Below are 16,468 nucleotides of genomic sequence, written 5' to 3' on the forward strand. Positions count from 1 at the left end.
AGCACTGTAGTACTGTGTGTAGCTTTCACAGGACTACACAGTGTGAGTTCACATGAAGCAGCCAGCTGCTGATAATCAAACCCATCTGACTAACAGACCATCAGCAGATGTGAGCGCCTCTATAAAATCAGACAGTTTGTTGTTCTGGATTCAGTGGTGTGTTTTAACACAACACCACAATCTTCCCAGGAGTGGATGTCCCAGCAAATCCCATGAACTCCTCTGTATACCAAAATGAGGCGCCTGTACCACAGCTAAAGCTTGGCCCAAACTGGGTCACCAGCAGGGCAATGATCCCGAGCACAGCAGCAAATCTCCAAAAAACGGCTGAAAAAGAAAAGAATCAAAGTGCTCCAGTGACTCAGTCAGAGTCGAGACTTCAACCTGACTGAATGCTGCAGCAGGAGCTTCAGAGAGCTGCGCATTAATTAATAACTTCAAGTTATTGCTGCTAAAGGTGGTTCTATAAGCTGATGTTCACAGAGTCCCATGAAAACGCTCTTTTTCTGGCTCTGTGTATTTGTGTGGTGGAGATGAATGAAGTAGCTTTGACTACAGGCTACTTTGAATTTTTGCACGCCGCTGGCTTTAAGTTTACCTGTGGTCCTGAGACAGAGTGGAACACAGCAGCTTTTAACTATTTCATATAAATATAACATGAAATTAGTAACTCGTAATTGATGTTTCACTGCAGGCTGACCATATTTATGCCGTGAAAAACAAATTTCCATGTTTGGCTTTAAAGTGTTTCTCTGTATTTGACGGCACAGAGTGAAGCGTGACACTCCCTCCCCAGTGAAAACAAGACTAAAGTAATTTTCCAAAGCGAGAATAACTGCAGCGTCTTTTTTAGGGAAAGATTAGTGTCACCACAGAAGCTTCATCAGAAATGCAGAGAGCTGTCACTGCTCACACTGAGCTGCTAAAATCACAAAGAAAATTACTGCTCAGAATAAATTAATTAAAATTAAGGATCTGTTATGCACAAATTCAGCGGCAGGAAATTAAGATGCAGATATAACTGAGAGTGTTTGCTGTAAATTGCAACAGCATCGTGTTCTCCTGCTGAACTGCATCCACTCAGACAGATTTCTGCAAAGTAAACAGTCTGTGCCAGCACTCAGCGCTTCAGCTTCTTCATGAGGCAGTGAGGAACCAACTGAAATCATTCATGCTTGCAGGGCTTTGAAATGTTCTACATGCAGAGAGGACACAGGGGACACCCCAGTATGGAGAACACGCATCCATCCCCTCCAATAAAACATGAACGATGAGGAATTATGGAGGAAAACTGCTCTACCATGTTTATTACTCCTAAAATCTGAATGTAAATTATGAGTTCATACCAGCTCTGAATGTTGGTACAGCAGCTGCTCCTCTGGCTCTGTGAGCACACTGGAGGAGGAGCCAGAAACATGAAGGAGGACAGGACCATTGCTAGGATGTTAGCACAGGAGGCTCAGGAGGTAGACCGGGTCACCTACCAATCAGAAGGTCAGTGGCTCGATCCCAGCCTGCATGCTGAAGGGTCTCTGTGTGAATGCTGAAGCTAAATTGCCCCTGAAGTATCCATCAGTGTTTGTATGATGCTTAACAGCTGGATGAATGCAGACCTGCAGTCTAAAAGCACTGAGTGTTTGGTAATGGTAGGAAAGTGCTGTGTAACAATCAGCCATTCAAACACGAGCAGTGATCCTGCTGAAGAGCATCGAAGGTGTCAAATGAATTTATCGTTAATGTGAAAACTTAAAGCAGCTGATTTTGTCCCAGTTGAAGATCAGAAAGTTCGGTTATTTTAAATAAGTGAATCAACATCTGGATAAAAAGGAGTTTAAAGAGTCCTCCTCCCAGTATATCCCAGCTGTGTGCCACACTTCATACACTGCAGGTAAAGGTTACACCTGTGGATCCTTGATTACAGCTCCTCCTGCAGCCTCCTCCGTCCTGCATTTGAGGAATAGAGATCCTTTAACTGATTTCCAGCTCACTAGCAGGAGTGTGAAGGAGGCCAAAATGAGTGACATGAGAAAATTCAGTTTTATTTATATAGCACCAAATCACAACAGTCGCCTCAGCAGTCAAAACGACCTCCTATGAGCAGCACTTGGTGACAGTGGGAAGGAAAAACTCCCTTTAAACAGAACCAGCAGAACCAGGCTCAGGGAGGGGGGTCATCTGCTGAGGGGGGAGAGAGACAGAGATTAATAATAACTAATGATTAAATACAGAGTGGGGTACATGAATGCACGGGTACCTGTGGGCACTGTGAGAGGTCAGTGTAGAAGTGGGGTGTGGTTTTCACTCAGCTGCAGGAGAAGAGGTGGGGTGGAGTCCTTCAGGGAGCAGAGCATGGTGGAGCAGCACAGCTGTCACATATGTGCTAAGCATCTTCAGCTTCACCCCCCCACAGGCAGTCTCCAGCAGAGTGCATCAGTCTGATTAATGTGTTTTCTATCATGATCACTTCTAAATGATCTCGACCTATGTGCACTAGAACACTTTGTAATTAGCAGCTGCTGTAACCTTATTTATTTACTCATAGATCTTATTGTCAGTGTTTTATTCCCTACTTTCAAGTATGATTTTACTATCATGTTTCAAGAGTTAGAGGACATCTGGGGATACTGTGTCCTTACAAGATGGCTACAACACAATAAACTTCTGAGGGTGATGGAGGGGAATTTTTATAAACAGCCTCCCCATGTTTATGTGAGGAACCCTGCTGTACTCCACTCCAGCAGGAACATCTGGACCTGTATCTGCACTCCTCACCTCTCACCCTATGATAGCTCCATCCCCCTGAGGCACGCAGAGATAAGAGGTTAAGGAAACGGATGGATGGATAATTATTTGAAAGCAATATCAAATGCCTGGAAGCCTGACTGCATCATATTTCCAGACACTTCTACCACAAACTGACAGTGCAAAGGTGCAGACAGATGCAGGAAATAAAATATGAGACGCTTCACATGGTTCCTCCTGCTGAACGTGTCCCACAGTGCTGAGTCAAAGCCACGACTGCACGCCCTGCTTTAGAAACACAGGCACGAATGAAGGCGACAGATCACCACAGCGGAGCTAAAGTCACCTGTGCTGCCCCCTCCCGTTCACACATCTGCCCCATTTCCCCTCCAAAATCAACAACGCTCTCCTCGTGTTGTGTGAACTCATTTTATTACAGCGTAACGGCAGTAAAAGGGTGACAAACAGGCTCAAGTCACTAAACACACAGCGTGAGCAGCAGCGGCGCTTTCAGCTCGCGTGTCAGTCCTCTCAGGCAGCCGCTGCCGCTCTGACCAACAACACTGTGGCAGAAGAAAGGACGCCCTCCTCCTCTTTAGTGTTGGAGGAGGTCCTTCCTTCAAGGTTTTCTCAGCTGTCTGGATACTCGTGTTTGTTCTGGATCTCACAAACCAAAGTTGAACATAGCATAAATAAGAGCAAAGTCCCTGAGCTCGAGGGATAAAGGCAACAATGCAGCAATCCTCTTATGTCAGAATGAATTTTCAGCATCGTGGCATCACTTGCTTCTGACAGATTACCTCTGTTCGGGTTAGAAATGGAAATAGTGGGCAGTGAGGCGTCTATACCATCAAACTCAACGATGATGGGTCCAAATGTTGAAGCCCGGTGTGTCTTCTCTCTCTTGGCTTGAATGTTGTAAATCCTGGCAGAAGCAGGCGTGGGAGTTCCCCAAGATGCTCCACTGGAGTCAAGGCAGCATGACGTAGTTCTCGGCGATTTCCAGGATGTACAGGTTGGACAGCCCCGACGGGTCCTCGGTCGAGTGCGTTTCCAAAACGACCATCCTGCAGTGTGAAGATCACACAGGCTTTAAATGACCTGAAACTAGCATCTGAGAACTGAAACTCATCAGGAACGTGTTTAATGAGGTCATAAAGTAATTAGCAGCAGCCTCTGTGTGTCATAGACTTCAATGCAATCAGACTTCTTTTTACAGCCAGAGGACTCGCCCCCTGTTGGCCATTAGTAAGAATGCACGGTTAATGCTGAAGCCATCATGAGGAAGGTGAGCTAAAACAGGCCCAAGCTGTACCTTTGTGTTATGCTAATTTGAACCACACGATGGCGCAGCGAGTCAGTGTAACATCCAGCCTGCCCTGAGTTGTCCCTGTCAGTTACCTGCAGGTGTAAACCACCTGAAGGCAGCGAGGACACGCCGTACCTGTCGGACTGCACCAGTCTGTAGATCTTCCTGTGGTCGGTGATTTCCTCCAGCACGTCCGTGAAGCCTTTTCCTTTCCTCAACCAGCCGTGACGCCACACCGCCAGCAGCGTTTCTTCCAAATACACTGGACAGACAGACAAGAGTCAGTGCTGAGCTTTCACCATCTACAGCGTCCGCCGTCAGCGGCGCCTCGCTCCTTCTTCTCACCTATAGACTCAACATCTTGAGAGAAGACGGTCTCACACTGCAGTGTTCTGCTGCTCCTAGACCCCCCCTCAAGACCAACTATCTGTACTGACTCTGTGGAAGAGAGAGGTGCAGAGTTTGAATACCATCTCTGTGGAGATATGAAGGCAGAGTTATAATGCTCAGACCATAATGTGGACTTCAGCAGGAAGCAGCAGAGGGACTACCATCCACTTGTCATCAGTGGTGCTGAGGTGGAAAGAGTGGACACTTTCAAATACCTGGGAGTGACCATCTCACAGGACCTGTCCTGGACTCATCACATAAACATCACTGTGAAGAAGGCCAGACAGCGTCTCTACCTCCTCAGGCGGCTGAGAGACTTCAAGCTCCCACTCAAGGTGCTCAGGAACTTTTACACCTGCACCATCGAGAGCATCATGCGTGGGAGCATCACCACCTGGATGGGAAACTGCACCAAGCAGGACTTCATGGCCCTAAAAAGGGTGGTTCGTTCAGCTGAACGGACCATCAGAACCACCCTTCCCAACCTGCAGGACATTTACACCAAGCAGTGCAGGCTGAGGGCCATGAAGATCCTAAAACAGCCCAGCCACCCCGGACACTCTCTCTTCTCCCTGCTCCCATCAGGCCGGCGTTACCGCTGCCTGAGGGCTAAGACTGAAAGGTTGAAGAAGAGTTTTTACCCACAAGCCATCCGTCTGCTCAACTCTGAGCCCTAACTGGACCATTATTGCACAATGTAAATATTATAATTTTTAATCTATAATTCCACGTAAAAGTGTGTATAGTGTATAGTATATAGAGTATAGTGTGAATTACTTTTTTATTTTTATTCTTCTTATTTATGTGTGTGTATATATGGTTGCAGGTACAAAATACATTTCACTGTGCATTGTACTGTGTATAACTGTGCATGTGACGAATAAACACTATCTTATCTTATCTTATCTTAATGTGGAGTTCAAATGCTATAATAGAGCCAGCCAAGCAGTCACAGGTTAGTTAGACACGTCCCAAAAATAAGGACTGGCTGAATATATCTGAGCATTAAAGTCATATAAATAATCAGAATCAACACAGTACCATAACAGCATCACATGCAGTGCTGTAGGGTCTCACCCACACTTATGCTGGGAGTGGACGTGCTAACACGAACGTCTAAACCAGTGATACTCAAAGTGTGTGTCGTGCAGGGCGATGACCTGGGAGAAAACGCAGGTTTAACATCGGAATCATTTTCACTGCGGAACAAAGGAAATCGCCTCGGTCATGTTAGCACAGCGACTCGAGAGTTCTGGAGACCGCCGCGAACGCCGTGATCCTCCACGGTCACCGTGTTCGGTCTCCCCAGAGCTTCACCAAAGGGCACCACCAAGTTGGTGCCTTTAAACAGAATTATTCATAAACTGCCGGGTGAGGGTTTTAATAGGCTGCTACTAATTAGCACGTGCAACACGCAGGTGCATCTGTACAGTTTATGGATGCAGCTGATTAACTCCACCCTCTCCAGCACATCATGGCTCAGTCTTACCAGAGTAAAAATAGGACAGCAACTTTCTCAGGGCTTGGAGAAATTGCTGGTTGCCCAGTGATTGCATTCAATCGTTTCACATTTGGCAACTGATTGCAAGAAGTCGCAGTGACCAACCAGAGATGCAGAGAGCTGTCACTGCTCACACTGAGCTGCTAAAATCACAAAGAAAATTACTGCTCAGAATAAATTAATTAAATGAAGGATCTGTTATGCACAAATTCAGACATAACTGAGAGTGTTTGCTGTAAATTACAACAGCATCAACTGATTCCAACCACTCTGGATAACGACTCAGCTGAATGCACTCTGGTTACAGTGATCCCTCGCTACTTCATGGTTCGCTTTTCGCAGACTCGCAGGTTTTCAATCAATATTAGTGTAAAATATTTATTGCGGTATTTTCACTGTTTCGCGGGTTTTTGCGGTACTCATTCTTTACATGCGTAGTACGTGTTGTACGGTAATGTATGTATTTGGTGTATAAGCGTGTGGGGAGGGTTTATAAAAACTTAAAATAGTGTATAACTACTAAGATAATGTATAAGTATTAAAATAAATATAGCGTCCCTACGTCGTGGATTTTCACTTATCGCGGGTAAGTGAGGGATTACTGTACATTCCTGTATGAAAGCAAGGCTGTGAAGTAAAAGTAAAGAAGTTAAAGTAAATTGTGGCTCTAAAAAGCCAGAACGCTCACTGAGTCTAAAGCATCCTCACAGCAGCAGGCCTCTCTCTGAAGATGATGTTTGATGAAGAGGCGTCAGTGTTACTTACTTTCCATGAGGATGAGCAGTGAGTTGCTGTCCAGCTGGTTTACTTGGACTACTTCTGGACATGGTTTCTCTGTAAGAGCACGCAGACACCATCAACACCGACCGCAGCAGGGATTCAGATCAATCACTGAAGTGTTTCCAATCATGAAGCGTCAGCTTACCCAGACCCGTGCTGGTGAACCAGGACGTGTTGGAGTTAAGGTTAATGTATTCTACGTGGACCGGCTGGCTGGGGTTGGACCCTCGAGAAACACTGATGCACACCAGCGGGTACTCCTGCTGAGGCACCACCACCATCTCAAACACCCGCAGAGGGCTGGGCAGAGGGAAGTCGAAATGCTGCAAGCATGAAAGAGAGAAAAAATGAGGCGTTTAACCTGTTTGCTCCTCACAAAGCAGACGGTTACGGCATTTTAACCTGCGACCTTTCAGCCACACAGAAACATTAACTGAGGGATGAGCCTGTTCTCCAAGCTGTGACCCTTTAATAACTCATAAATCTGATGCTGACAATAAAAAGCTTTGTGTCGGTGCCAGCAGTCGTTTTCTGAGCTGCCATCAACGTTAACAGCCCAATAAAGAAACACAACCACACGCTGTGCCCGCGGCATCATTCTGCTGTGTCCATCCAGCTCGGCTTTAATGAGTTTTCCCATCACAGGAAGTTTACAGGTGCTCAGCGTCACACACGGGACATTTCTGAGCCTGAATCCTGCTTTTCACAAACCCGAATCATCAGTAATCACAGTTAAATCTATAATACTGGTAACATCTGCAGGAGAGCTGAAGTGTGAGAGGTGAAGGATCTGATTTACATGAAGGAGCCGAATCGTGTTTTACCTTCTGAGGAGTGAAATCACAGTAATTCATATGTCTGACACGCACCTTAATTAGCATGAACTTGTGCATGGGCTCGTACCACTGCAGCAGCACCACGCTGGACTCCAGAGCGCAGCACAGGAAGGCGCAGCCTCGCTGCATGTTTCCTGCTGCGAGACACAAACACAAAGAACAGATTTTAGCTGGTTATAAAAATGCACAGGATTCTGCATCCTTTAGTTTTACTAATAACACTTCAAACAGTGCCCGACCCAATAAAGCTGAGATATTACAGGGAGTGTTTGTCCTCATGCACGGGTCAAGTTTCTGTTTGCTTTGTGCAGATTAGAGTTTTCTTTATTGAGACAACGCCTCATTCACAAATATCAAATGTAAGCAATGAGCTGCAGAGGTTTCATGTGAATGTGCAGAATTAAAAACAATGGATTTCAGTTCTGAGCCTGAAATCTTCACCTCAGCTTCACTTTACAGCACACACACATGCACAGCTGTCAGCCTGCAAATTCAGACAAGCCCACAAAACCTCCTAACGATTTCTCTAATGTGAGTATTGAGCTGGTGCAGTTTCTCGTTAGCTGTATTTCAGCGCGGGGTCGTTGAGGTGTTTCCCCTTCAGAGGACACAGGAGACAAACAGAAACTTTCCCACCAGCCGAGTATCGCTCTCACCGACTGAGCAGGTCCTGCAGCCTTTGGTGTCGGGGATTTTAGACGTCACTGCGCATTTTCTAAACACAAAACAGAAATACAGACTTTAAACGGGACGAGCGCATCTTTCTTTCGATTAACCGCGGAGAACGTCGGCGTCCGCCGTTACCTAGGCAACAGTCTGTGAGTCGGCAAGGCACCCATCCTCTGGTCTTTGCGGGCCTGTTCGTGCAGCTCCTTCAGCATGTGGGAGTGAAGCTGCGACGATTTACCTGGAAGCACAGATCTGAGATCAGACCCACAGCAAGCACGACCTGAGGCCACAGCCTCGACACAGACGTGATGGTAACAGGCGCTGATCTGTGAACAGCTGGACATCAATAACTGAGCGTATTATATTATCCTGCAGGGTATCGTTCTCCTGACACTTTCAGTGTGGGGTCAGCTTGAAAGAAAGGCAGATGTGAAATGTAAAGGTGAGGTCAGAGGTCAAATCTAATCCCCATACATCATTCCCTACATGCCTATGAGCTGCCACTACAAACAAAGGCAGTGAGAAACATAGATTTAAATAACATCAATCTACTGACCTTGAAGGCGAGGTCAGAGGTCAAATGTGACCTGATATTTCAAATCTTTATACGTTACTTCCTGACAGCTAAATGAGGATCAGCCTCTTATTCATTTCTTTGACGTTACCTGATACGGACATGAGGACGTTGTTGATGGTGTAGACCCAGGAGCACTTCCCGGGATACAGCTGGGAGAGAAAGAAGGCAAACATCTGTCAACAGGGAGGAAGTCTAACAATCAACGCACACATGAGACGCAGTATGATACACACGTACTGAAACACTGTTGCTATATATTGATGCGTTTATTGGAACATGCAGCTCTAAGCATGGAGAAAAGGAGGGACAGTGGGGAGCAGCACACACACACACACACACACACACACACACACACACACACACACACACACAGGGTTATCCGTTCTTTAGTTGCAGACTCTGTATGTAAACCCTGAGACGGCTCAGCTGACACACTCACAGCAGGAAAACTGAAACTCAGACTCTGCAGCCTGAGGGTGGAAACACAAAGAATAAAGTTGTTATTGGATGTGGGGCTTTTAACGATCTATGCACCACACACCGTCCCCCAGAGAGGTGATTGGTCCACAGGCAGTGATGTCACACCGGTTGGTCTCTTATACTGAACGTTAGGTCGGGTCTGCAGCACAGGTCACCACCACCATCACACTGCTGTTCCCCTGCTAACCCCAAATCCTGCTGTGCAGCGCAGGCCTGGTTCTATCCTGAGCCTCATCATGATTTCCACCCCCAATTACTCTGAGGTCTGCCCTCACAGCTTTGCATGACTACTCAAGCAAGCTAAACCACAACGTCTCTCTGAGGCTAAAACTTTATTAGATAAAGCTCCTACCAGCTCCATCGTAGCCTCGGCGCTGTTGAGGTTCAGGGTGTAGATCCCTTCCTCTGCCCCCAGGATCAGATGCTGGTCTGAGGGAGGGAGAGCAAACGCAGGCTGGTCAGACAGACGTTCAATTAGGCGGCAAAAGGGGGAATTTTCTGTGATACGACCTTTGGAGGAGGGGTTCTCCCAGGTGGTGGAGCAGTTTACTTTAAGAGGGCAGCCGTGGAAGATCTTTTTAAAGTAGACCTGCAGAGAGAGAGAAAGAGGAAGGCACTCAGCTCTGTCCTCTCTGCAGCAGACATCATTTCAAACCACTGAATGAACCTTACAAAACAAACACCTACAACACGCCCACTGAACGGGTGCAGCTTTAATGGTAAAGGTCAGAGAGGTTTTAAGAGCACAGGCTCACAGAGTGACATTTAGAGAAGGAAAGCATCAGCAGCTGTGGTGTGTAACACAAATATCTCCCAAGTCTCCATTTTACACAAGCTTTTCATGCTTTTGCTTTACATAGAAGTAAACGGAAGTAAATCCAGGTTTATATGGATCTAATGATGTGAAGAACAGATGGATTTTTATTTGCACACGTCTGAGCCTTTCAACTGTCTTTATTTTGCACAGTGCTTTCTATTTGTTTCATCTATTATTTTTTTCTGGTTTCTATTCTGCTCATCTGCAGTTCCACATTTTTATTCTTGGACTCCAGCAGCTTTGTGTGGCAGGTGGCTTTAATGCAGCTGCTCAGGTTCAGGCGTCCTGCACTGCTTTTTAAGATGCTGATTAAAAGACGTTCAAATACAGTGGTACCTCGAGCTGCTCCACATACGAGTTTTTTGTGATACGAGCCGCGGCTCGAGCAAAATTTCTGCTCTAGATACGAGCCGAGCTTCGGGACGCTGGCACGTCGGCGCTCGGTCCCACAATCCTCTCGCATCCTTCATCTCGTTCTTGTCACGTTTTACCACGCAGAGTCAAGTAGTATCCAGTGTTGAAACATGCAACCAGCTCTATGTGAACAAGCCCAAAAAAGCCCAACTGGCAACCCACAACACTGTGTTAAACTGAGGCTGCTTTTAAACAGTACAGCTCTACAGTAGTATAGCTCACTTCTTTGTTTTGTGTCATTGTGTTTTGGAGCAGTGAAACCCATGTTTCTTAGCCTCAGAAGAGAAGGGTGCACAGTTTTGGTTTTTTGGCGTGTGTGCTTCTCTGTATTAGCACGTTGCATTAAATCAGCATGGTGACAACATATTTCACAGCGCCTTTGATACGTCTCCCATCAGGGCCGCAGCTGCTCTCTGAGGTGTATGCGGACACAATTTTGTTTGTTTGGGTGTGCGCCCGGTCAACTTGTGCGGGAGCGATAAACAGGAAACGGGGGCTTGGAAGGGACAAACTACCTACCACTCGTCTTTTGCTTTATTACGAGGCACCGAAGGATAATCAAGGAGTTTCACTCGGAAAGAAAGGTAAGCCCAGAGAACCAACTTGACGTTCAAAAACAAGCCCAAAAAAAAAAAAAAAACTGCAACCCGCGACTCACGAGATTTGCAGACTTTAGATAAAAACAAGCCCAAAGTCGTTTATAATAAGCGGACTTGGCAACACTGGTGGTATCTGGTATCTACGCTTCGTACCGTGCCAGTATCACTTCCTCCCCCCCTCTGTCGCCAAGGGAAGATTACAGTACCGTTTTTTATATGTTTTTCTTTTCTTTATTTATTTTTTTATGTTTCATGTTGTATAATTGTCTTTTTCTTAATTAAGAATATGTATTTTTTCATAATTTGAGATATTTTGGGGACTTGTCAAAGGGCTGGAACGGATTAAATCTATTTCCTTTATTTTAAATGGGGAAAATTTGTTGGAGATACGAGCTGCTCTACTTACGAGCTCGGCTCTGGAACGAATTAAACTCGTATCTCGAGGTGCCGCTGTATTGCAATTTTATTCAGGCTTTAATCAACAGGATCAAACACGCAGCCCTGAGAACACTGTGTGCACACGGTGCAACGACAAGCTGCAGGAAGGTCGGGTCCTCTTCAGTGGAGGAGCTCCTGTGTCTTTATTCTGAGCTCTGATTGGCTGCGTGTACCAAAACAGAAGGTTCAAACAGCCTGTGTGTGTGTGTGTGTTTGATTTTATTTCCTTTCATTTTTGATGCTCATCAATAAAAGTCAGAAACATCAGAGGTGTTCTGCAGCAGAGATGTGCGAGGACGAACTCACAGGAGGTTTCTTCAGGACGGGGCTGGCACACTCTGCATGATCCTGCAAACAGAAACAAAAATATCATGATGATTAATCATCATTTAATAATTATTAATTAATAGAGAAATTGATCTGGGCTTCATTTGTGTGTGTGTGTGGACATTTCCTCTCAGCTACAGTGCTGCAAACAGTGCAGAAAAATCTCCTCTTCAAAACTCGTACCTTTGATGTCGGCTGCCGTCTGCGTATGCCTTTAGGGGGCAGTTCAGGAGGAAGGAGGTCCGGAGGGGGGTTATTAAACTGGAGAGGTAAGGACGCGGGGTCTGGATCACGCACACACAGACACACACACACACAATTGATGTGTGAATTTAGTAAAGAATATGGAAAAGGTGATCAGTGTTCTCCAGCAGAAAGGTGAGCAGCTCACCTGAGTGTCGTGTAGTTCGTGGTTGGGGGGTAGGCCGGACGTGTGTCCCGCTGGAGGTCCTCATGAGGGGGATGGGGGCGGGGGGGCACAGTTTTCTTATTCGATCGTCTTCTGCCGCCATGCTTTCCTCAGAGCTGGTTCGTGCTTTGGGCTAAAGGAAAATTTCCACATGATAAGATAAAAATCTATAAACTGAGTTTGTGAGCATTTAACTGTAATTTCCCCATTGTGGGACTAATGAAGGTATTCATTCATACGTGCTCATCCTCACATTAGCAGCATGAACCCATGTTCTAATAAAACTAACACACAGCATGGCCCTGCAGTTGTTTAATAATCACCTTCGGAGGAAGAGGAGGGGGCGTTTCATCCGCCGGCATTATGAACCTGTCAGCAGAGAGCGTGTCGGGTCAGTCGGCCGTGATAATGGTGGGAACACACTTCACGTGAACGCACACTGAGACACATGCTTATTCAGCTTACCCGGGGGCCTGCATCGTAGGGCTGAGGACAGACACACAGAGTCAATGAGCCACTGCACTCACAGGCAGAACATGAAGAAAGGTTTTCCACCACAGGAGCTTTCAGCTGGGTTCTTTCCACTGCTGGGAGAGCTACAAGTACCTGCTCTGACTGACGCTTGATGCTGACTGGTTAAAAATCCAGCAGCTTACCAAACACTGGATGAAGAAGAGCAGAAGAACTGGAAAAGAGATCACGAGGGACCGCCCGAAACGGACTGATGGACGGGGCTCGTTTTGGCTCATTAAACTAATGAAGTCAGGAGAGAGACCGAGGCGGTGAAGGAAGAAGGAGCGTGAGAGCAGCCATGAACCAGAGAATTCAAATATTAGTTTCTAATTTTTCCATTAAGGAAGAAGAACTTCAAACACTCGTTTGTGTGTGTTTGCTCATCCCAGCCGTCACACACAATCAGGCCTTTTGACATAAAGTCCAGCTGTCCCTGCCCTCAGAGGACCAATGAAAACTCTGCAGTGGAAACAAACGGCAGCTTCCAGCTCCCTGACAGAAAACGCTGCATATTTTCTTCATCATGTGAGGAAACAGGGAAGTTTCTTACATGTCCACATCATCGTAGTCGTCCGAGTCCGAGTCCTGGTCCCTGAGAGACGGAGAGGACAGAGATTTGAACCACAGATTCAGATTAATGTGACTCCATTGACTGAGGTGTGACCCACATACCCTGGACTCTTGCTGCTGTCACTCGATCCCTCTGACGGCCTTAACTGTGAAAAACAAACCAAAGCACCAACACGCGTGAGCGGGAATGTCCGGCACGCCGTCGCTCATGAAGAACAAACACAAATATGCTTTACAGGATGAACCACTGAGTGTTTGTCTGTGACTGTGTTCACATGTACAGACAGCTGTGAGAGAAACATACCGTCACATCTGGTGAGTCTGTCTTCCTGGGCCTCCGAGTGTAGATCTGATTTGCTGAGCAAAACAAGAACATTGATTTTTCTCCCACAACATGGAAAGAAAGAGGGCTGAAGCAGGATGAGTGAAAGCACGGATGCAGTCTGAGCACAGCCAATGAGGTAACGGCAGGAAAACAGCTGATCGGGGAAACGTCAGACACACAGGTACAAACATTCACGAGTCGCCCGGAGACGGGTCAGTTTGTCTGCCAGCTGGATTACTGGGAAAAAGGATCTGCATGGATACTTAATCACAGGTGACGCCTGGGCCAACACAGAACAGGTTAACTTTTAGAGATGATCCAGGTCTGGATCCGGGAATCTCTCTCTTCTGAAATGGGTTAAGTTGGACTTATTGGATCATATCAAAATGAAATCTGAATCAGAGACATCATCCTCATATTTTTAATCCAGATCCAGTCCGTGCACAGTGTGGAGGGAATATTATATATATATATATATATATATATATATATATATATATAAATAAAGAGAGCCAAACTGTTGAGGTAGAGCCGGAATGATTCCTGGAAGGGAAGAGTTGGGTATTAAGTGGGACAGTTTGAGTGAGAGGTGCTTACTTGTGTCGGAGTTGGTCCTTCCTGCCTTGTTGTGTTTGTTGATGGACTGGATCCTCCTTAGAGATCCAGGAACTGCCACCTTAGATCATAAAACATGCGGTCAACACAATCACAGGTGAAATATCACATCCAAGACCTTCATCATAAATAAGAGTCTGACCTCCATCTCTTCATCATCTGTCACCAGGCAGCTCTTCAGCTTCTCAGGGTGTCGGTACTTCTCCAGCAGGTCCAGGGTCAGCTCCTGCTTCAGGCACTGCTGGGTCAAAAACGTGTGCTGCGGGGGGGGGGGAGCCACGGGAGGTGTAGCAGTTAGCAGTTAGTGGACAGAAACATTAAGAGGATGAGGATGGGCTCATTTACGGGTGGAGGGTGTAAGACTACAGGATTTACAGCACATTAAAAATGGATTTAATGTGACTTGGTGCCTTCTGGAGCAGATTTTAGGAGTCTTTAAGCAGCAGTAGACACTTTGTAACCAGAAATAAGACTGAATAACCCAAAGAGAAGCGTGCGTGTACTGACTGTGAGCATCTTGGAGGCGCTCGGTCTCTTCTTGGGGTTCCTCACCAGCATGGCCTTCACAAAGTTATAAAAATTGGACGACCTGCAGACGGGACACATGTTGGAGCTTAAGAAAATCCACGTACTGTATGACCTACCTGCAATTCTTTAAAAGTAGTATTTATAATAAATACAGACATCAGATATAACTCTGCTGGACTTTTGACCTGCAGATTAGTTTAAGGTTTATTTATCTGACGGCACAGCTTGTTTAAGAAATGATTTGAGGCTGGAAAAGCAGAAAGCATGTTTGAGAACAGCTGCAGGCATTCAGTTACCACTTGGACTTGTCCCTCAGTTTGGGAGGCTGGTAGCCGCTCTTGGACATGAGAAACAGGACTCTAGAGGAAAAAACAGAGAGAACCACAGTCAGTGAGGACCTGCGAGCACAAGCACGACTGCCGTTAGTGTGTTCTGTTTCACTCAGCCGAGGGCGTGTGTGGAACCGGGCGCACGTGGGCGGTGGAAACACTCGATGTTTTCTATGAATGTCAGCGTGCACGTGCGGCCTGTTCGACCCCGTGTCCACATGCACGCTGATGCACCGAGGGGAAACATTTGAGGTGAGTGCTGATGTGTCATGTGATCGGATGTTTCCAGACATCTTGAGAAAGCTCTGCTGTTTATCGCAGCCATGTGTGTGTGTGTGTGTGTGTGTGTGTGTGTGTGTGTGTTTGTAACGAGATAAAAGCTCAGTGTGTGAAATCCTTTACGGGTCTTTCGTGGAAAACTTTCAGTAAAGAGTGAAGTCCACCGGAGAGTGTCAGAGCTGATCGAACACATCCACAGCATCTTCACGAGATTCAGCCTGATGACCTGTCACAACTTCAACAACAGTCACTTCCTTTGAACTTGGACCTTTTCAGCTCCTCCTGCTTTGCAGCCTCTTTCTTTCAACCCTGCAGCAATTTAACCTGAGGTTAGCGCTCATCTGAGAACTGTTTGTCACCCGCAATGACGAGGACACTTTCCTTAAAGAGATGCTGTTCAGCCAGCAGTGACACTAACTAAACACTTAATAATAACACATAAAATGATAAAATAATCTGCAGTGGTAGAAACCGCGTCGGTGTTTAATGTGTACGACATTAACGTGAAGCCTGTCTGGAGGTGTTTTTGTGAGCACTGCAGACTCACTGGACTCAGCAAACACGACCATCATCAGGTCATCAACGCTCCCACATTCAGAGCCCTCCGATCTGCCCGTTACAAATATCCTCTAAAAGTTTGTCTGCCAGCAGGAAGAGGGTTCAGGATCATTTAAATCAGATATGTGAAGCTGGCTGTGATAAAAATATAGCCTCGCTTCAAAGATCAGCAGGTTTCAGTGCCTCTGCTGAAGCTGCACAAAATCCAGTGTGATTTGTGTGAACTGACCCTAAAATACAAAACCAGGGTTTATTATAGGAAATGAAAACATAGAGCATTAATATTATGAACATAGCATTACCATAAAACAAAGGGGCAGGAGCAAACCCGCCCTGGAAGTAAAGGAATGTATTTACAGTTTATGTGAGGTCATGGGGCAGAATCAGCCCGATGTGCGATTATAAAAATCATAATCCATCCATAAAGAGGACTTCCTGTGTCTGTAAGGGCTCAGTGTGTGTC

At 46.2% G+C, this 16,468-nt stretch overlaps 1 protein-coding gene across 2 annotated transcripts in view; it reads right to left on the bottom strand.

Moving 5' to 3' along the window:
- Positions 1-3,166: 3,166 nt before the first annotated feature.
- map4k1 (mitogen-activated protein kinase kinase kinase kinase 1) overlaps positions 3,167-16,468 on the bottom strand; it is a 35,332-nt gene continuing 22,030 nt past the window's right edge. For both annotated transcript variants that reach the window (XM_030745405.1, XM_030745406.1), the window contains exons 10-32: positions 15,136-15,198; positions 14,819-14,900; positions 14,454-14,570; positions 14,294-14,372; positions 13,676-13,728; positions 13,474-13,517; positions 13,352-13,393; positions 12,754-12,774; positions 12,612-12,657; positions 12,271-12,421; positions 12,063-12,163; positions 11,859-11,900; positions 9,795-9,873; positions 9,637-9,713; positions 8,893-8,953; positions 8,363-8,465; positions 8,215-8,273; positions 7,592-7,695; positions 6,868-7,045; positions 6,708-6,776; positions 4,397-4,489; positions 4,187-4,313; positions 3,167-3,809 (exon numbers count right to left, since the gene is read on the bottom strand). In XM_030745405.1, the coding sequence (XP_030601265.1) occupies positions 3,713-3,809; positions 4,187-4,313; positions 4,397-4,489; positions 6,708-6,776; positions 6,868-7,045; positions 7,592-7,695; positions 8,215-8,273; positions 8,363-8,465; positions 8,893-8,953; positions 9,637-9,713; positions 9,795-9,873; positions 11,859-11,900; positions 12,063-12,163; positions 12,271-12,421; positions 12,612-12,657; positions 12,754-12,774; positions 13,352-13,393; positions 13,474-13,517; positions 13,676-13,728; positions 14,294-14,372; positions 14,454-14,570; positions 14,819-14,900; positions 15,136-15,198 (1,888 nt within the window). In that variant the 3' untranslated portion in view covers positions 3,167-3,712. The remainder of the gene's footprint in view (positions 3,810-4,186; positions 4,314-4,396; positions 4,490-6,707; positions 6,777-6,867; positions 7,046-7,591; positions 7,696-8,214; positions 8,274-8,362; positions 8,466-8,892; positions 8,954-9,636; positions 9,714-9,794; positions 9,874-11,858; positions 11,901-12,062; positions 12,164-12,270; positions 12,422-12,611; positions 12,658-12,753; positions 12,775-13,351; positions 13,394-13,473; positions 13,518-13,675; positions 13,729-14,293; positions 14,373-14,453; positions 14,571-14,818; positions 14,901-15,135; positions 15,199-16,468) is intronic.

The sequence above is a fragment of the Archocentrus centrarchus genome, chromosome 13, assembly GCF_007364275.1.
Source record: "Archocentrus centrarchus isolate MPI-CPG fArcCen1 chromosome 13, fArcCen1, whole genome shotgun sequence".
Classification (NCBI taxonomy): domain Eukaryota; kingdom Metazoa; phylum Chordata; class Actinopteri; order Cichliformes; family Cichlidae; genus Archocentrus; species Archocentrus centrarchus.